The sequence below is a fragment of the Antedon mediterranea genome, chromosome 4, assembly GCF_964355755.1.
Source record: "Antedon mediterranea chromosome 4, ecAntMedi1.1, whole genome shotgun sequence".
Lineage (NCBI taxonomy): Eukaryota > Metazoa > Echinodermata > Crinoidea > Comatulida > Antedonidae > Antedon > Antedon mediterranea.
The window spans coordinates 11,231,079-11,253,382 of NC_092673.1; the positions used below are offsets into that span (position 1 = coordinate 11,231,079).

General features: G+C 35.8%; 1 protein-coding gene across 7 annotated transcripts in view; it reads right to left on the reverse strand.

Moving 5' to 3' along the window:
• LOC140046644 (phosphatidylserine synthase-like) overlaps window positions 1-22,304 on the reverse strand; it is a 98,001-nt gene that overhangs the window by 26,768 nt on the left and 48,929 nt on the right. For all 7 annotated transcript variants that reach the window (XR_011844819.1, XR_011844818.1, XM_072091346.1 and 4 more), the window contains 4 exons: window positions 21,041-21,192; window positions 8,635-8,776; window positions 3,532-3,644; window positions 3,137-3,202 (listed from right to left, as the gene is read on the reverse strand). Coding sequence is in view for 5 of the 7 variants with exons in the window: in XM_072091346.1 (XP_071947447.1) it covers window positions 3,137-3,202; window positions 3,532-3,644; window positions 8,635-8,776; window positions 21,041-21,192 (473 nt within the window). In the remaining 2 variants the exon portion in view is untranslated. The remainder of the gene's footprint in view (window positions 1-3,136; window positions 3,203-3,531; window positions 3,645-8,634; window positions 8,777-21,040; window positions 21,193-22,304) is intronic.

Consider the following 22,304-nt stretch of genomic DNA (forward strand, 5'->3'; position numbering starts at 1 on the left):
TGGGCAAATCCATAAGTGTTCCTTAAGGATCGAGAGTGCACAGGCAGCTTTATTCCATGTGCCTGTCTATATAAACCCACAGTGTCACCCATTATATTTCCATTATGGGGCTTAATGTCCATACATGGAGGACCGGCCCTTAGGTTAATTTGGGCAAATCCATAAGTGTTCCTTAAGGATCGAGAGTGCACAGGCAGCTTTATTCCATGGTTCTGCCTGTCTATATAAACCCACAGTGTCACCCATTATATTTCCATTATGGGACTTAATGTCCATGGAGGACCGGCCCTTGGGTTAATTTGGGCAAATCCATAAATTTTTCTTAAGGATCGAGAGTGCACAGCAGGCAGCTTAATTCATGGGCCACGCCTGTCTATATGAACTCACAGTGTCACCCCTTATATTTCCATTATGGAGCTTAATGTCCATCCATGGAGAACGACCGGCCCTTGGGTTACTTTGGGCAAATCCATAAAATGTTCCTTATGGATGATCGAGGGTGCACACAGGGATATGAACTCACATTTTCACTCCACATACATTATTTCCAATATAGGGTCTCTTGTAGTAGCCCCACATAGAGAACCCCGAAAGGTCCATGAAGGATCGGCCCTTGGGTTCATTGGGGAAAATCCATAAATGTTATTTAAAGATTGAGGGTGCACATTTAGTTTTATTCCATAGTTCATCTATGAACTATTTACCCCATACTAATTGCTAATACAGGGCCTTTAGTAGAAGCACACCACATAGAGATCCCAGGGTCCTTAGAGGGTTCATTCGGGCAAATCCATATGGGTTATTTTAGAATCCTTTGTATACAGGAAACTCTTTCCTGTATGGACCAAACTATATCAAAAGTGTGGTCTGTCTGTGTAGTGAGTTGTGGATTGAGTTTGGCCACCTGGATCTGCCTATGCCCTATCCTGTACGAATTGGTATTCTCTGGTTCTGATGAATAGTTTATTTTCCAAAAACGAATATTGTAGCCCTAATAAATGCAACTGTATAGTGGCAAATCATTGAAGGTCAGCGCAACATTTTAACATCATAACTAAACATTTTAATCGTCATACTATTAAATATATTATTTATTTTACAGTATTATATTAATACATTAAAAATAATGCGCACTAGAAAAAATATAAAAATACCATAACTTCACTGATCAAATAACGTGATTACATTTATGAACATCGATCTCATAGTTTGAATAACTTTGCATTATTTAGTATATCATTTGTTCAAATGTTGACCTTTGACCCATGTCAACTTGTGTAATGATAAATGTGCTCTTTTGATTGTGTATGATTGATAGATGTCTTAACAGAATGATAAAACATAACATTTTGTCTTAAATGTTAGTTTTTATTTGGTTTTAAATGCAAATTGTGTGATTGGTCAATATTGACATTTGACCTTTAATTGCAAAGTATTTGTTTTATAAGGCGACTGAATAACCCCATACAATACCTATAACCATACAAATGTATTAAAAGACCAAATTGAACTTTAATAAATTGGTTATAATATATATGTATATAATACATTGTTATAATTGGTCAATTTTGAACTTTGACCCCTTACCTCTTCCTATTCGCTTCCTATCCTGATCGAAGTCTGATTTGATTAAATACAGTATAATATTATAATGAAATAACATAACTTTACTAATCAAATAATTTGATTACTTGTAAAACCATCAATATCATAGTTTGGACAGCTTTGCATTTATTTGTTAACTAATACGCGTATTAAAATGTTGACCTTTGACCTTATGTCAAGTGATGAAATTGACCTTATGTCAACTGATGAAACGATGTATTCGCTCTTTTACATTGCGTATGATTGATTAACAGGATGAGAAAACCTCCAATTTTTATTAAATATTAGTTTTTATTTGGTTTTATAGGTACGTTCTATGATTGGTCAATATTGACATTTGACCCTTAATCACAAAGGATTTTTTTTTCATAAGGTGATTGAATAGACACTTATAATAATAAAAATGTAATAAAAGACCAAATTGTGCTTCAATAAATTTGTTATAATACATATACATAATACATTGTTGTAATTGGTCAATTTTGAACTTTGACCCCTTATATCTCAAAAACGCTTCCTAGCCTGATCGATTACCTTCCATATTCGTAATCTACGGAAAATTCTAGTCTAGAAAAGTTGGATGGCAATTTGTCCCCTTTCGGGTGGTGATTCCCCCTCCTGCCACCGGACTATAAGGTTAAAGACCCCTTCCCTGCAATTTTGGACGTTTTTTTGGAAAATAATACATATATATCACTTTAAAAACATTAAACCATGTCATTCCTTGTCTTAAATGTACGTTTTATGGTAAATTATGATAAAAAGTGAGAAACAATGCACTACCTAAGTAGCTCGCGGCGATCGACCTCTCGTGGACGGTCTTAGGCCTAGCCTAGCTAGGCTTAGTTTTGTAGGCCTAGCTGGTAAACATCGATAACGTACGAACATCGTACGCTAGCTATATACCTAGCCTGACGTTGTATATTTGCTGCATTAATTGTCTTTCTATTTTTACCAGACTCCGTTGATACAAATTGGGGAAAACCCGGTATTTTCGCTGAAAAGTTAGGAGTCTTCCATTTGTTTTGGCTTCACGATCGATCGAAAAGTGGGCGAATTACAGGTGAAAAACAAAAATATCAATCCGCGCGCAATGCATTTTGGGATTTATAGCGGGCCGCTATAATTATTAGAATCGATTTATTTTTCACATTTTTAACCGTATAAAGACGAAAAAAGTTATCGCAATAGGACCATATAGTATTATTTTTACATTAAATATAGTTTGTGATCTTAAATTAGATCTAAAAAACGTAGGGAATGGGGCTTTAATAAACATGATTTGCATTATTATATACAGCATAACACATACAAATGGATATCGAATTAAGCTCTAAAAATAGATATTTCAGTCTTAAATATCTGGCCAAAAACTCAATAACTGTTACCTTTTATAAACCTCGTTTAAAAAGCTTTTTAGATTTAGCCTGCCTCTTCCAGGACTAAAAAAACTGATAAAAATCCGTCTTGATAAAGTTTGGTTGAAGAATACAAGCATGAGTAATGTATATAAAATATAAGATTGACTTACGTAAAAACCCACAGCTGTGTTCCAACACGTTTACAAGCTGGGTCTGTTACAAAAGTATAATATTGCCTAAAAAATAAAATCATTTTTGCATGTGAATATATTTTGTTCAAGGTGGTTTATAGGCGGTAGGGGGAAAGGTTTATTCGAGGCATTTATTTTTTTGTGTGTACTATGATAACATGTGTAAACAATTAAATACCCCTATATATATGAAAAAATACAATGAAAACACAATTAATATCAAAATACAAAAATGGTGAATTGTAGATCATGGAATTATGTCAATGAAAACTACGACAATTTAGGAATATGTTATAATACAATATTGTATACTATAAGGTATGCATTTTTATATTTAAAAACCTATCAATTAAGATAATATTACAAATGATTACCTTAGAGTTGGTGTAACCATCAATACAATAAGTATGATACGGATAAGTGCAACAATATGATTGTCTGGGTACACAAAGATGTGGCGGAAGAAAAAGGTGTTTAGTTCAGCAACCTGAAGAACAAACAAACATTTTGGTTTATTTTATTGCTAAGGTCAAGTCTGGGGGTCACTTTATCAAGTCTACCGTATATTTTGGTGTATAAGTCGCACCTGTGTATAAGACGCACCCCCTAACTGAGAGTAAAATATCGGTATTTTTTATACAGTCGATGTATAAGACGCACTTTATATTTCATCAAAACAATGTTTTTCTAAATTGTAATCAATATTATTGTAATATATTTTGTTATTTTTTTTTTTTTTTTTTTTTCATTTCATTTATTTCAATATCATTATCGCAGCCTTAGCTGAATTACAAAGATATTTACATTTGTTCAATATTATATCTACAACTGCGTCCTTTATTTAGGTTTTTTCTTACCTAGGCTCGGTCGCGGCCCAGCCTCAACAAGAAGGGAAGTCCCACATTCCGTCAGTTCTTTCTAACTTGTTATTCATGAGTTTCGCACCCGCAACATCGAGTGCATGACAGTGTGTGTAACACGCACGTGTGTGGTGGACTAGCCTCGCTCGGTCATTTTGAGAGGGTGCACGTTTTCGGACAATCGTATTCGATTAGTATCTATGTATCCGAGAAGTGTGTACGCTAGGTCCATGCTTAATCAACTGGAGAATATACTAGTCGAATACCGTACACCATGTGGCCGCCAAGAAGGGCTTGTGCTGAGGGTACGGCAGTCGGCCGTATAATACTATTCCAATCGTAAACGTTTACAAATGAAATTTTATCGGAGTGCCTAAAACAGCTCCATAATGAAGAAATCTTTTCATCATATTTTTAGTATAACATCACGCTAAAAAACACGCTTGAAAACTAGGCAGAATTAGGTTGCCGTTACGTTAGTACACTGTAGCTAGGCCTAGCCTACTCAGGCCTAGCCAACGTCAACGAGGAGACAATAGTACAATCTGTGTGGTGAGGCAGTTATGTTCAGTGTATAAGACGCACCCTTAATTTAGAGGTCAAATTTGCATGTCAAAAGTGCGACTTGTACACCGAAATAAACGGTAGATACTTCAAGTGTAAAGTATCCTATTGCAAACAAAAACTGAATTATTATAATACTGGCCTATGTTTTAACAGCAAGAACAAATTGATTATTGAACAAGAATTTACAGATTACTGTCTACAGTACATGCATCATAATACTGTATTATCAGCAAATTTTTTCATAGACACTCTTCTCCCAGGCATGCTTTGGGATTTGTAATTTTAGCATGACCTGTCCTAGTTTACAAAAAACAAAAAACTTCGGCCTATAGAACTATAACTGCTGCTTGCGTTCAGTTTAATAAAATCCTAATTTTCAAAATACCATCGTACAATTTTCTCAATTTGTAAGCACATCTAACATTGTTAATTAACGGATCATGCTGATAGGGAGAAGTATGTACAATATTTAAAAAGAACTAGATTTGAACTCGCCACTTTCATTTGGTTTGGTTATCCGCGCAAACGCAACATGCACACATACGTTGTTAAAATATGAATGCCGACAATTATTATGCCATCCTATGAGTATGACATGAACTAAATATGTTTACAGTGCTGACACTGACAGCATATTACAGTATTTACAGAATACACTGTATGTTAAATACAGCGTACTGTAGCATAGATGAAATTACGAGACCTATATTTTAAATCCAATTTCTAATACGATGACATCATCAAATTGACATATAAAGATAACTATTTTTGAAGATAATTATCTAATGAAGAATTTTGGGCACGCAAAACTGAGATGCGTTTTATTTAAAACGCGATGAACTTTCACAAAAGAGATGAAAATCTGACTTTTTGAATTCAACTGGCCATATGATGACATAATGACATCAGATACACAACAATTTTATATGAATTCATATCTGCAACAGCTTCCATAATAAGTTTTAATCATGTGGGTCACTTTTCATTCTAATGAGCTGTAACAGATTAAAATATACTGTAAAGATGAAATTAAGTAATTTAGAGAATAGATTGAGAAAGAACGTATTAAAATCTAGGAGAAAACGGGAAACGCATTAGCGCGATGCGTTCTATTAAATTGGATTAACTAGTACAAAAGCAAAAACATTGTTATTTTTAAAATTTGAGTGGCCATATACTGTAATATGGTGATGTCAAAACAACCAGTAGGTACACATTTTATATGAATTGATATCTACAACTCATCAGCTTCCATAATAATTTTTTTTTAATGGGTGTAACCAGCCATCATGAGCAGCTATAACTGAATAATAGTTATATTTTGTAACAAATTTGCATTAAATTACCTATTCTTTAGCACACATGCATCATTAATTTCCAATAAAAGTCCATCAAAATGAATAAAATTTACTAAAGTATGTATGAAAAACAAAATGTTCAAAATGACCTGAAATGTACGCGAAATTGATTACAAATTAATTTTGAAATTTCAAATACGCGTACTCGCATAATTGTTTGCGTAGCACGTCATATTTATGTCAAAAGATGCTCCATAGTTTGAAATACACTTTCGTAAAATTTCATTGAAAAATACATTTTTGTTCAGAATTTATGAGCAACCAAAAAATGTCATAAAATCGGGCGAAATTCACGCTGCACGACTCTTAACGCCATATAACAAAGTTTCTTGCACATTTACAGCTACAGGTCAATCTCATGACAAAGTTATACAATCTGATGTTGACCAGATATGCTGCGAACAAAATTTGTGGAAAGAAAGAATATAGAAAAAAAAAAGGCAGTGACAACAAGGGTTTATCTGCCAAGTGCGGATAACCAATTACTCAAATTGTAGGATATATAATAGGTTTTGCCAATGCATAACACCATAACAGTGTATGCATAAAAGTGTCAACGGAATTAGAGTAATTTTATATCTCTGCTGCACAGGCTAAATATCATCATTATTACTTTCTGTGTTTACTTTACATCAACTGCAAGAATTTTTTTTTTTGACAAACAAAATGAACTATACTTTCATTCAAATAATTAATTGTATGCACCAACTTGCAAACTGTTTTGGATATGAAATTACCAGTTTAATTTTTCCACCAAAATTGAGCATGAAATATGATACATGAAAATTAAAAAAGTAGTCTTTATACAGTGTCATATTTTCAGTATATTAACCACAGATGGGTACATTAATTGGAAGACACAGGTATGATTGCCAAAAAAGATGAACATAATTTGGGGTGTGTAGAAAGCGACGACCTCGAATTGGACGACCCCAACGACCCGGGCGACCTCGAATTGAACGACCTCGAATTGAACGACCCATAACACGAAACCGACGACCCCTATAGCCTAGCCTAGGCCTAAGTGTGGTATAACATCCCGAAGCCGAACATAGCCAAAGATCTTTAAACTATACCTTATTATATAATACTCGCAAGCAGCAATTGATTGAAAAAATACAGAAATATCGCCATTTGATACTGATTGTGTCGACACGAACAAACGAAAAGATATGGAACGCCAAGAGTGCATCATTAAAACTGCATTCGACATATTAAAAATAAATTAAAAAGAAATAAATATTATACAATACATGGTTAAACCATGGACGTATAATTACATCTCGTCTTCTTATAACGAACACTATAGGCCTACCAAGCAGCGTAACATGTGCATGGCCATGGGGGGGGATATGACCGGTTGGGCCGCCGACAAGTAGTTGAGCCGCCGGTAATTTCTATGAAACGGCCAGTGTGTCTTTTACGACATTTCGCGTAGTGATAGAGTGGTGTCCTAGTAGGCCCTACATAAGTTCATGGTCTTTAGGTTTATTGTGTCATGAAAATAAATAATAATTACATACTACAATTTTGTTGGTTTGAAACAGCAAAGGAAAGTAGTCATATTTAATAATTTAATTGTTTTTAATCTTTCAAGGTAAAAATGCAGTGCACTCCATAATATTTTTCTCGTGTGTATGCCTACCACGTAAAATCACGTTGTCTCCCAGGACTAATGAGTATTGATATTCTTCGAATGAGGTTAAATAATTATTATTTTTTATTTACTATCTTTTAATATCATATTTTATTGAATTTTACAATGTTAATACACAAAATATTTTACTAAAAAACGGTGATTTTATGCAATTATTTTACTTTAACTGCCGCCTGAGGGGGCAACATGTTTACGTCATTTTTGGCTAAAAACGATCATTTTCGGTCATGTTTTAGGCCTTATATTTTGGAATCTACAAGTCAGATATTCGTAATTATTTCTCTTTAATTATAATATTTAATAATATATACTAAAAACCGTGATATATAAACTTTGGAATATACATCGTTATATCTAATAATTAATATGAATAGAACTTCTATTAAATAGAAACGAGCACCGGCGAAAGTAAGCATTTGGCGTTTCATAGAAAATAACGTTTTTCTGGCGGCGCCTCAACTTGTCGGCAGCTCAACTTGGCCTAATCCTGCATGGGGAGGGCCATAAAAGCTTTACATTTCACACATGCATTGTATACGGTCAAACCATGGAGGTATAAAAATATTTTTACCAAACCATGGAGCTGGTCAAACCATGGAGCTGGTCAAACCATGGAGGTAATACCTCCGTGGTCAAACCTTACCTGCCGCTGAAAAAGGGGCCTGGTTTGCCATGTTTATGATATTTCGTGTGCTAATCGAGTCGAATGCAGTTTTAATGATGCATTCTTGGCGTTCCATATCTGTTCGTTTGTTCGTGTCGACACATTCAGTATCAAATGGCGATATTTCTGTATTTTTTATCAATTGCTTGCTTGCGAGTATTATATAAGGTATGGTTTAAAGATCTTTGGTTATGTTCGGCTTCGTGATGTTATATCATACTTAGGGCTAGGCTAGGCTATTATAGGGGTCGTCGGTTTCGTGTTATGGGTCGTCCAAGTCGAGGTCGCCCGGGTCGTTGGGGTCGTCCAATTCGAGGTCGTCGCTTTCTACACACCCACATAATTTGATATCTGACAGTAGTGACACATACCATTGTTACCAGAACCAATATGTAGACAGCAATAATTCTCATGTAAGATGAATGAGGGTCAAGCCATCTCACATGGGTCCAACTTGCAGGAGTAAATTGTAAAACTGCACGTCGAATTTTACCAGAAGTTGATCGAATATCCCTGAAAGATTTTTCAAATATATTTCATTCTATAAGTCGCTAAGTAATGAACAATAATGTGCATGCAGATGATAGTTTAAAAAAGTATGTATGTGGTGAGGAGGCATCATTTGAGGCTTGCAGCCTCTTAGAAATTGTATTGATGATCTACGGTTCATCAAAAGGTATGTTCCAATCCTCTCAATTGTGTTCATTTCCTTTAAAAAATCCAGAACAAATCATGCCCACTTGACCCTATTCCAAAGGAATGCTGTGATCCAATTGCCCCAGTCATTACTTGTATCACCAACTGCTTGTATGTAAATGGAGAGTTCACATTTCATTTAACAGTGTCAGGATTTTTAGCACATTTCAATGTTATTACTAAGCTGGTTGAGACTATGGCTATGTTCAGACCCATGGCGTTAGACCGTTTTAGCGTACAACGTTACTAGCAAGGTCACATTACAAACCGCAGAGAAAAAAATGAGGTATTCAGACCCATAGCATACGATTATCGTATCATATCGTATTAACGGAAGTGCGTCATTCAGGTTGTTTCTAGTTGCATATTCATGTACTCTTACCCACGTGTTTTCATCATTATTTCCACTGTATAGGCCTAGATCTCGGCCCTACAATTATGACAAAATTTGCTGTAAATAAAACATACCTCAGCATTTATTTTACAAAAATATAGTAAAGCAAAATTTCTATTTCTATTGTTTTTATTTTGTAGTAAAAAACATTTTCCCCAGGCCTCGTGTTGTAAAGAAAATAAAGCAGGCCTCTAAAATGAAGATGGAGACTGTGTTAACCACATGGTTGAAAATAACCCTTAACTTGCTAATAAAAAAGACACAGCTTTCCTCTGGTTTGTTTACTGATTTTTTTTAGGAGTTAAACTTGTCCAGTCTAGTCTGCCTTGTATATATATGAATGAGTGACTTGATGTTCCGCGCTAGTTTTTAGCTGGAATGAAATGCGTGAATGGCTCTTAGCTAGGCCTAAAAAGGGACGGGATCGTAGTCACTATGTTTAAATAAAAGGTGCATTTATTTATGTCATTATTTGTTAGAAAATATAATGGTTAATCAGTTGATACATGTAGTTTGTAGCCTAGTTTATTTTAACAGTATTTGTGGCCTAGTTAGGCCTTATATATTCTGGCCTTTTTGTTGTTGAAATCCATCTCTCAAACATTGACGATACAAGATGTCAGCCTAGGTCAAACCTTGTTTCGCGTCATAACAGGAAATGTTCTGATTGAATACAACGTTGACTTACAGTAGCGTCGTACGCTAAAACGGTACTATCAACCGTTTTCCACTACAACGCTAAAACGGTCTAACGCCATGGGTCTGAACAGGGCCTATGTATGTGACAAGATTGATATGTAATAAAGACTAAAAGAACTATAAACATTTCATTTCATCTTTACACTGGGTGTCTCGAAAACAGAGACCTCGAAAACAGAGACCAGAGATCCAAGGTCTCTGTTTTCGAGATTTTCTCGAAAACAGAGACCCCAACTAAAACGTCTCAATATTACGTTATATAGGGGGTCTCTTTTTAACTTGAAAACAGAGACCCCCACTAAAACGTCTCAATATTACATTATATAGGGGGGTCTCTGTTTTCGAGTTTTTCTCGAAAACAGAGACCCCCACTAAAACGTCTCAATATTACGTAATATATGGGGTCTCTGTTTTCGAGTTTTTCTCGAAAACAGAGACCCCACTAAAACGTCTCAATATTAAGTCAATATTACGTTATATAAGGGGTCTCTGTTTTCGAGTTTTTCTCGAAAACAGAGACCCCACTAAAACGTCTCAATATTAAGTCAATATTACGTTATATAAGGGGTCTCTGTTTTCGAGTTTTTCTCGAAAACAGAGACCCCCACTAAAACGTCTCAATATTACGTAATATAGGGGGTATCTGTTTTCGAGTTCTCGAAAACAGAGACCCCACTAAAACGTCTCAATGTTACGTCAATATTACGTTATATAGGGGGTCCCCACTAAAACGTCTCAAAATCACAGAATGACGTATCAGTAATAAACGGTAACTGATGATCAAAGAACATGCCGCAACGATAAGAAGATTGATCAATTCTTGAACGCGTGTGAAAAGACTGTCATTTTGGAATACAAGGTCGACATCCTAGAAGTAAAATGTATAAGCTAAAAAGCGGGAGATTATTTCAAAAGCTGACACTAGTTTCGTAACATTTATTTACAAGCATAAAAGATAATAACGTACAATGCAATAACAAAATGATATGAGGTCAGACTTTGCGGCAGACTGGAGGATGAAGACAAATATATTGTGTTAGGCGAGCCTTAAAAAAGAAATGAATTTTTAAAAAATAAATAAATTGATAAATAAATAAACATAAATTTATGGTTTTTGCGATAAAAGTTGGGTTTTAATAATTTATGACCAAGCTTGTTGGTGGATATTTGCAACACTCTTAATAAACAGGGATTATTTTAGGGGGTCTCGGGAAATCTCGAAAAAAGAGACCCCCAATATAATGAGACGTTTTAGTGAGGGTCTCTGTTTTCGAGTTTTTCTCGAAAACAGAGACCCCTTATATAACGTAATATTGACTTAATATAGACGTTTTAGTGGGGTTTCTGTTTTGGAGAAAAACTCGAAAACAGAGACCCCCTATATAACCTATGCTCACGCTACCCATTCGCGTTTTTGCAAATTGCGATTGGAGTTGTCAATTTGCGGAAAAAAAAAATTATATCATTCGCAAAACTTGCGAAAATAATTTTTCCTTAAAAACTCAAACTTTGTCCGCTTAGTTAGGCTTCAAATGTTAAAGTTTTATGTAAACCACAACGACTTCGCCGCCGCCGCCAGCCTATAATACGTGACAGCGATGTAGCGTTACTTGCTATCAATGACGTTTTTTTCGCTTCACTCGAACAAATTAAAACGAGTTTCCCTTTAGGAGGCTTATTAATTGTACAGGCGAGTAGTTGTAAATCGCGTTATCTGTAAATGTACACGCGACCGACTAAGGAGAATTCATTTTATGAATATAATGCGCAGTAATTGTAATTACGAACAAACAAACAAACTGCGTATAGATGAAAATATCGCGCAATAACAAACATGCTGCATGGACATTCCGTCGACGTTGTGTAGTTCGTTTGTGGTGTGTTACGATGTTTTCGCGAGTGAATAAGAAGCATATAAAAGACAAACAAAAACTATATTATTTTATATTGTTTGTGATAAAAAACTTTATCCAGGCAGGCTGTATTGCCGATAATTGATAGAGGCCTGACGCCGATCATACATGACTCGGCTGTGGCATAGATAGTCAACCGTTGAATAGGCCTCCTATAGGCTATGGCCGTGGCGACTGGTATCACGTCAGGCCGGTTAGGCTGCAGTAGATAGGCCTAACATATTTTAATGCGGTCATGTTTTATTTGTATTTTAATCACAAATTTTGAATGAATAAAGATAAAAACAATACAAGACAACAATTATATATTTATTTGATGTATCTACAAACAAATTTAGCCATTTTCATGGTTTTTAAAATTTGCTAAAGAATTTTCACTTTTGCGAAAAAAAATCGGCGACCTTTCGCAAATTTTGCGAAAGAAAATTTGACCTTAGCGTGAACGTAGATAATGTAATATTTAGACGTTTTAGTGGGGTCTCTGTTTTCTCGAACTCGAAAACAGAGACCCCCTATATTACGTAATATTGAGACGTTTTAGTGGGGGTCTCTGTTTTCGAGAAAAACTCGAAAACAGAGACCCCCTATATTACGTAATATTGAGACGTTTTAGTGGGGGTCTCTGTTTTCGAGTTTTTCTCGAAAACAGAGACCCCTTATATAAACGTAATATTGACTTAATATTGAGACGTTTCAGTGGGGGTCTCTGTTTTCGAGATTTTCTCGAAAACAGAGACCCTGGGTCTCGGGTTTCGAGGTCTCTGTTTTCGAGACACCCTCTTTACACTGGTACCAAGAATCACAATATGTGAATTGAATCAGATATTATCAAATATTAATTCTTGTCTGTCGTCGTTTATTAATGATAGGGACTTTACGAAACACAACGGGAAGCCACAGGACGGTGCTCATGAATAATTTATGCATGAGCTTTAACAAAGTGGGCGAAGCTTAGCGTGAAATTCCATCGTCGTAACTTTTTTAGGACGATAAAGTTGCCATTTTCCCGTTTACGGAGAACAACTAGAAATAATGTAAAACCTTAAATATATAGTTCAAATTGCACTTAAACGTAGAATTTTCAAAACTCTAAATAATATTTGATCTTCCAAATTAATTGCCTTTAATGAAATAACATTTTTATTGGGTTAACCGATTCACCCCGATAAGCGCTTAAAGCGCTTATGAGGTTAAAACTCAAGGTCATTGTAAACAAATTGTCAACAAATAAAAAGTAAATCAAATTTATGTGCGCAGTTTGATGTGCATGAATCGTGACAAAAAATTATACAAAATAATCACAACATTTTAAACAAAAATATGCTTCTAAATATATATAAACAATTGGTGAAGTTTGAAAATAAATTCATAAATATAAACATGTTGAATGAATCTAGGCCTGAACATTCAACGTAAAATCGTCTAAAATCCATCTTTATTTGTAATAATCACTATTTTGAAGTTTGCATACAATAAATATATAATATTAACAAATAAAGATTATTTATCAGTTACAGTGTCTAAATCGTCATATTTCTATGTAAAAATGTGATTTTTCAATCTAATGATATACCCACCACAAATTGCAATACAGGGATGTAATTGTGCAGGGCGGAGCCAGGCGGGGCCGCCCTGCCTAAAAGCCTCCCGCCCAGTCTAAAGCTAATTTTAAGGCCTTCCGCCCAGCGTCAGACGTACCTGTCCGCCCACCCTAAATTCCTTTTTTTCCGCGAAATATCGGGCATATTCTAGCTAACACAAGCTAAACATCGCACAATGCAGCTAGCCTAGCACACCAAACACACAGCTTTGAAAATCAACCAAGCAGAACTGTCATGTACTTAATGCTGATTGGACGGTACGCCCAAGTTCCACTTGAGTGAACATCACAACCTAGCATGCAGCTTGCTAGCTTTGCATGCTGTGCGCGATTTTCTTATCTCTGTTACCTCCATGGTTGTATGAATGAATCATGGAGTTTAAAAATAGTAGTACTGTATTTAAATAATAAACGTATACCGGTAATTATAAATGTTAGCGTCAATATCCTGTTATAAAATAAAGATTAAATTTGTTGTAACTGATATTGATGTACACAAGACGCTATTGTTCCATTATTGTTATTAAAAGTACTTCTGTCTATCTGTCAATATTTTGTTTCACACTATTAATTCATCAGTAGTACCGCCGCATATATCTTCTGGCGGTGCCCTTTGTAGACTGATTTGCATAATCTTTTTTTCTTCTCAAATATTTTATTGATGGTTTAATCGGACAATGTGAAACCAGGGAGGAGTTAAATTACTTAATTAAGCCTTGTAAAACAATTCCCTAGTAGGCCCAATTTATTCTTCAAGATGTCGTCTAAGAAAGCAAAGCAATCTCAACAAGCAAAGAATATTTTTTCATATTTCTCAAAAAACGGTAAGTAAACGTACTTCTTTTTGAAACTTAAATTAAATACATATCACAATAAATATCTTGTTTGATCCATGGAGATAAATCCATGTTTGATTTACATTTAATAGACATTGTTACTTATAGACGGTGTCGTGCTTCGGGGATTACAATAAGTTAAATTAAGATGTTAATATTTTGAGTAGGGCCTGTATACTGGACATAAATAAGATCGATCATAAATGATTATGTATATTGTGAAAGATTTGTAGTTTAACCATTCATAAACGTATACGTTCATGGTTAAACCGTGTTGGCGTACGTATTTCTAGGTACCGTAGTTAACGCACGTTGTTTGGCGTCGCGGCACTTTTAACATACTCAAAAGTTATATATTATTGCGTTGCCAGCATGCCTTAGTATCGTATTTTATGAGCTAAAGACAATGTTACCGCAAGAATGGATGGAATTAAAGCAGTATATCGTCGACCACTATGCTGATAAAACAAGCACTGAAGTTGTGCGATTGCTAAGTACTAACCCAATGCGACAACTGTATCCAAACATTGCGGAACTAGCCGAGGTTTATCGAACCATCCCACCACATACTGCTGACGTAGAACGCGACTTTTCTCAAATGAAAACAATTAAAACATGTCTGCGCAATAGAATGACGGAAAAAACATTAGATGCAATTATGAGAATTGTCATTGAAGGCCCTACATTAAAAGAGTACCCATTCAAAAAAGCAGTAGAGGCATGGGCCATTAAAAAAAACCGGCGAATTAAACTGTAGGCTAATCAACCGTTCCACGCCGACTGCTTTGTGGAGTAACTTCCCGACTACGTGTATTTATTAAAAAAACATTGAATTGAAACATACTAATATCTTGTACTGTTATTATTTTTTATTTTGTGAATTACATCATTAGCGCGAGTATACTGTAGTATGGCTCGGATGATTATAAATACATTTGACAGAACGACGACGATTGATACACAGTGACTAATTGAACTAGCTAGGCCTAGCCTAGATCATTCATCGCCCAGGCCGCAGACCTGGCGAAATGTACGTTCGTTCATGTAAGTACATCGTGATGTTTTTCTACGTGGTTGCTGTGCGGCATGAATATCAATAAGAGGTTTTTATCTTGAAAAAATATTCTCGGCTAAATCGAACAAATTTATTTAATTCATGCAAGCTAGCTAGGCCTAGGCCTAGGCGTTCTTCAGGGGCAAGGTAACCACAAAGGCAGTTATGTTTAGGTCCAAATGGTAGGCCTACACTTACACTGTCAAAGCATGGAGGTACGTATAATTACGTCCATGGTAAAAGTAATGTTTTGCTTTATTAAAATCATTCACCTGAACAATGATAATATTATTAATAAAAAAAAATGTAAAAAATTACACATATAAACCATCATTAAAATGAGTCTTATAAAGGTCAATATAGCAAATTTTTTCAGGGGCCTTCGGCCACTGAACCCCGAGCGGGGGCCCTTGGCGGCCCCCTGGCCCCCAGCCTAAGTTGCTCGCTTCGCTCGCAAGCTTAGTAAAAACCACCCTCAAAATTTTTTTTCCACCCTCAACAATTCTTAGCTACAACCCTGCAATAGTAACAAAATAAGTATTTTTGAATTCCATATAAAGTGTAGAACGACATACTAAAAGTCACTGAAAATCCAAGCATTGGGTAAAAGGGTCAGAGGTCAATATAGGTCATTTTAAGTCAAAATTAATATGGACCATTAATTACATATATTACATAGCCTATGTAAATACGCGAACGTGATTGGTTGAGACTGCATCACATGACTACCGCTGCGAGGATCGTAAATCGTATATATCCTCGAGAACGATGATATTGACTGAGTATTTTTTGCGTAATTATCGTGTCCCCTGTCATTAATCATATAAATTCTCGAGTACGATGATATTGACTGTGTAAATTTCGTGTGGCACACTCGCGTTTGCCGATAAATAAACAAAAGTCATCTACTGGGTTTTGAACTCGCGATGAAATTGTCACTCCATCACAAGACAACGCTTCATGCGCTGCGCCACGGAACTTGCTTGAAGAAATTAATCATCTAAACTATTTAAACTATGCATACATAGCGCCCTCATTTATTTTTAGTCCTCCCTAGCCGTGATGAAACACCGTTTGTAATAACTGGTACGCGCGCGACGCACTGAACATCCGGTGATTCGGCTCGAAGTATGAAGACGAATTATTATTTATTCGGCCTAGGCCTACCTGATAATATTATTATTAATGTAGGCTTATTGATGGAAATTCTTCTGTTATTATTTAAACGACCTAGGCTAGTGAATATTTCATTGCCAAGGAATCATTAATTACCGTAGTAATTATCTGTAAATTATTCTTCGAAAGGTAAGGTGTCTGGGCATCTTGTTTACATACATACAATACAAAAAGGAGGCCTAGCCTAGCTACCCGACCCAGCAGATATTCTACTTGTTGTTGGCTATGTAATACCCCTTTCACACCAAAAGCAAAACTCCGGAGACACCCCGGAGTTGACGCCCCGCTGTTTGGTGTGAAAGGTAAAATCAAGCAACTCCGGAGTTTAAAACTGCGGGGTTGAACAGCTGAACATTCTCCGGAGAGCGAACTGCGGGGACACCCCGGTGTTTTGGTGTGAAAGGTACCAACATCAAACTCCGGAGTGTTTTGGGTCAAAAGGTCATCCTCACACGATCACTCATTGCTTTAGTTTTATTTAAATATATAGCGGGTTTAAAAAATAATAAGTAGTATCAATAAAATATTATATTACTTCTGAGACTTTTGAAAGTAATTATTAAATTAAAAATATTGTTAATTAAAATTATTCTAATGATCGTTGCGATGTAAACAAAAAAAATAGAGGGCGACATTTACAATTTTATTTTATAAACCCTGGTGTTGCTAGGTTGGTGTGAAAGGGGTATCTCCGGAGTTTCTCGACGTTTTGAATGGTCATAAACCCCGGGGTGTCTCCGGAGACACTCCGGAGTTTTGGTGTGAAAGGGGTATAATATAACAGATATCGCCTTTTATATCGGTAAAATATAAGAATAGACATCCCCTCGGGAATGATATTAAGTTCTTGGGAATTATATATTTCCCTCGGGGATGTCAAATCTTATATTTAACCTCTAAGCAGTCAATATCTGTATAATATTTAACCATTTGAAATACATTATATATAAATGTGTGATTTATGTCATTCGAAAGCTTATTAAATTTCCTATTCATTGATATGACTTATTGTCATAACATTTTATTTAGAATGTCATTTTTGTGGAAAAACACAACATAATGTGTCAATTTTGGCTAAAAATGTATTTAGGATCGGTTTTCTTTTTGCAAAGACATTGTGTACAGTCAATATCATGTATCTCAACATCCTCAGAAATCCTGGATGTGATTACATCAATTGCTATCGCATCGGTGTCCTCTTTAGGGTATCTTGACTCAGGGACACTGTGCAGAAGCAGACAGTTTTGTCTGCTGCATTGCTCCAGGTCGTCCAGTTTGTCCGCCAAAGCACGATTTTGTGCCTCGAATACATCCTTTCGTCTACGAATATTGTCAATATGGCCCGTAATGACCTCGTTGTCCATAGCAATACTACTGTAAACAATGTCGCTTACCTGATCAAAAACGGCTTCACTAATCGCAGATATAAGTACCTTGTTAGACATTATTGCTTTGAAAATTTTTTGTAATAACTCTGGAGACAATACATGGGTGCTGAAACTTGACGCTACAATTGAAACCAGTTCAGGGTCATCGGCTAAGATGTGTTGAATGGAGCTAGGCCCCTTCGAAGGTGATAATTCAGGCATCATTGTTGACGGTGTCAACAGACCTGGTGATTGAAAAGGTTCCTATGACAAGAGGTAGAGGAATGAGTACATCAAGACCAAATCTGCGCTGAAATGAATGTAATGCCTTGCAATAGTATTAGGGCGTTACTCCAGCAGTGACCAATATAAGACCTTACAGTATGGCCACACGCCAGGGACACGATGACAATTCAAAAATCCATTTGGTTACAACTCATACCATTTACACGGGCGTTACTGCAGGTGACTTGGTTGATATTGACAATGTGGTATTACGCATTGAATATTTTGGACGGATGTTAGGCCAGAAGGTCTTGCAATGTATTGAAGATCCTGGCAATAAAGTCATATGTACAGACCTTGATTTAAAAGGAGCGCCATGGCGCTGACGCTCCTTGGCGCTCCTGAAAACGATCAAAGGAGCGCCTAAAATAGCGCTCCCCAACCTGTTACAGTGCGTCATAAAAATATATATAATGATAAGAATATTAACCCCGAATACAACACACAGTCTATATATAGTCGCGCAAACGATCTTTGTTATGGCTACCCCCGATAGGCTAGGCGCGCCTACGATCTTTGATGAAAAATATCGTAGACAATTCATTCTAAATATAGTATCAGAACGTTCAATCGGTAGCTCAAAAAGACTGCCGTCAGAAGACCGTAATTATACAGACCTAGTTTTTGTGGTCACATGGCATGAAACGCGATACTCTCTGCTTTACCGCAACATCTCACATGTTTTTTTTTTAACTCAGTATGTGAGGGTGGCTGCCGACGATAAACAGTAATTAAGATCGTGTACCTGGATTTTGTGTCACATGACATGAAACATAATACTCTCTCTGATCTTATTAACTGCTCACATGTTTTCCCCTCCAAATTCTGGTCGGGCCTTTTCTTATACACATGTCGCCTTTATGTTAAATCTTATAGTAATTAATATGGAATATATATTTATTTTGCATATATTTTGTTGGTGTCCTAGCCTAGGTGTCGTTGTTTTTATAATTCGCTAACCCAAGGTAGGATTAAATAATTTATAGTGTAGGCCGCCGAAACTAGACTAGATAGATAGCCTCGACTCTCTCTAGCTCTCTCTGCGTGAGCTGAGAGGTCCACGGACCCGATGTCGTCTCGTCGGCGGATTTCCGTCCAAATTAGGATAACCGATGCGTAGGCCTAGCTAGGATGGCTACAAAAATTGACGTCTACTATCTTTAGATAGGATTTTAATTAGCAAACAATAGCAAAACAAGGCGATGACAATGGTGTTTACTAACCCTACAAACGAACCACCCTACGATCGACGCGTAGATAATTATCATAACAATACATCGTAGACTACGTTCAGAGAACAATGACCTACGATGAATTTTACGTGCGAGAGTACCATTTCCGGCCATCTAGAGGTGTCATTTATCAAAATTCGGCTCGTCACAGGCCCAACTATGGTGGGCCTGTGCCTCGAATACTTAATCAAAATAATGGCTCTCCTCAACATATTGAGGAGAGCCATTAGGAGCTCTCCTCTTATATTTATAAATCAAGGTCTGTATGTACATATAGGCAAATATGTGTGCATCGATCCTATAGTTTCAGCAGGGACTCATGGTGACAACAAGGAAGTTTTTGAACATGAACTTTGTTATTCACCAGCATTTTTTTAAACTACCAACTTAAAATACTTGCAGCTAATAAACCAACATGATGCCATGTGGAAACAACTTCTTATTCTTTCTGAATAGTCCAACACATCCAACTCACCGAATGATGTCCAGTAGGCCTAAATTCTAGGTGGTGGTGCACAAAATTCCATGGAATAGTGTAGAGACTTATGATGCGATCTGCAAACAAATATTGCTCTGCCATCATAGTCTTTGATGGTTATAAAAGCGGCTCATCTACTAAAGATGGCGCACATGGTAAGGCGGGTCATGTGGTAGTGTCCCTGAACATTTTACCAGTGACAATCATGATTTGTTCCACAAAAAAGGATCACTTTCTGTAACAAACAACACTTTATAAATCTTCTAGTATTTTGAACAACATAAGTGAACATGAACATGAGTGAATGCAGCTGCTGATGCAGATGTTCTTTTGGATAGTAGAAAAAACCACTGAATCAGAAAACCGGAAAACACTGTCATTATCTGATGACACGGATCTACTAGTGCTCCAATGGAGTCAAGCATTTAAAACATCTTGTGATATTCTTTAGACTGGAACTGAGATGCTGGATCAAACTGGTTCAAACAGTACTTTTGAGAGACATCTGTGATAAACTTCTGTTTGCTCATGTGACACTGGTGACATCCAGAGTTTTCAGAATTGGAATATACTTTCAAAATACAGTATATAATAATATAATATATATATAAGCATAACTTAGTGTTACGTTATTTTAAGAAAAATTGAGTTTTCGTAAAAGGTCAATGACCTCAGGGAACGAATAGTTAATGACCTCTATAGTAACATAACAACTGTTGTATCAATTAGTTTTAGAGTAAGAAATATATACAGATTTGTAGTTATTTAGATGTTACTGGCAGGCATAAATGTTACCAACTACTACACTACCTGTTGTTGATATCAATTTACCATTATTATAGGATTATTTTTTATTTAATAAGACGTTCTTTTACGTCGTCCTCCCCTAACCGTCGTATTTGGTAAAGTCCCTTGTATTCCGAGAGGCTGCTTAATTATCACAATCACAAAAATAATGTTTTTCATATAACACCAATTAAAAAGAAATATTAGTAAACATATAGAGGATATGTAAAGGTTATTGTTATATTTTTAGGTAATACTTACTTTATACTTTCCCAATGGAATTCTGTAATTTCCAGTTTCTTACATATTGACATGCCCGCCCATATTCCCAGAGCATTGCAGAGAAAAATGTCCAGAAGAATTGAATCCCACCAACATTCAGCAAAATTGGGCAACAGATGTGCAAAAAATACCTGATGAGAAAATGTATTATTATTATTTATTCAGGCAAAAGATACATTTTACAAAATATAATACAATCAACAAATTAAATGAAAGAACTCAGAAACTGAGTGAAGTACTTGGCAAAATATATCCACTGACTGACTCGGAGCATGTTGAAAGATACATTTTTTTGCTTTAGGTATTAGCTTTACATTGTTAAAATCCTGCTGGGGTTAATAATTTGTTTAAATAATTTTTTGATACAAACAATTCCGGCATTGCAACAATGACCTTTCTAAAATCAAGATTGACCAGAATAACGATCGAAGAGTGTCTTGAAGCTGTGCCGATTTGCGGCGCCTCTGCCTTAACCCATGTAGTAAGCTTAACCGCTTGACCAGTCGACTAATGTTTTGGTCCATATCAAAGAATATGTCCATGTTAAAAGAAGACAGAATGCGTGCTATTTAATATATCGTACGAAAGATAAGCTTTTGTGACAAACAATATATCAATTTACCTGAAAATCAAGAGGCATGTTCTGTAAGTATATACCTATGTACAGAAATAAGGAAGGACACACACTGGTACCAACAAAACTAATTATCAACTAACAATAGTTTAATTTGAATAACAATAGAACAGCAACGCCAAAAACAAACGGGTGAATTTGAAAAGAAATAGGTTTTTTAAAACTACTCGTATGAAAAAGCCGGTACATTGAATCAAATTTTGTTTTAAAATTACAAATCACAAATTATAACCCTTGCCTCTTGTCCAAAAATGATGTTTTTTGGACAAGTAGTTCTCGAGAAAATGTAATTTCAGTTTACGTGTTACTTTAAAACTGCTCACCGGCTTTTGAAAATTGTCTCCTATCTTTTAACACTAGCCGGTCTGAAAATAATATCATTTTTGTTATTTGTGAAGTTATCAATAAACCAATTTTGTTGATTTTCAATAGGCATGGTCTGAAAGTATATACCTATCTACACGCAAAAATTCAGAATGATAACTTGAAAACTGTAGGCGCTATCGTGCTAACAAACATACAAACATACAAACAAACAAACAAAGTAAATACTATACTTGGCAAAATTCTTTTTGCCAAGTAACAAACACAACGCAAGAAAAAAATATA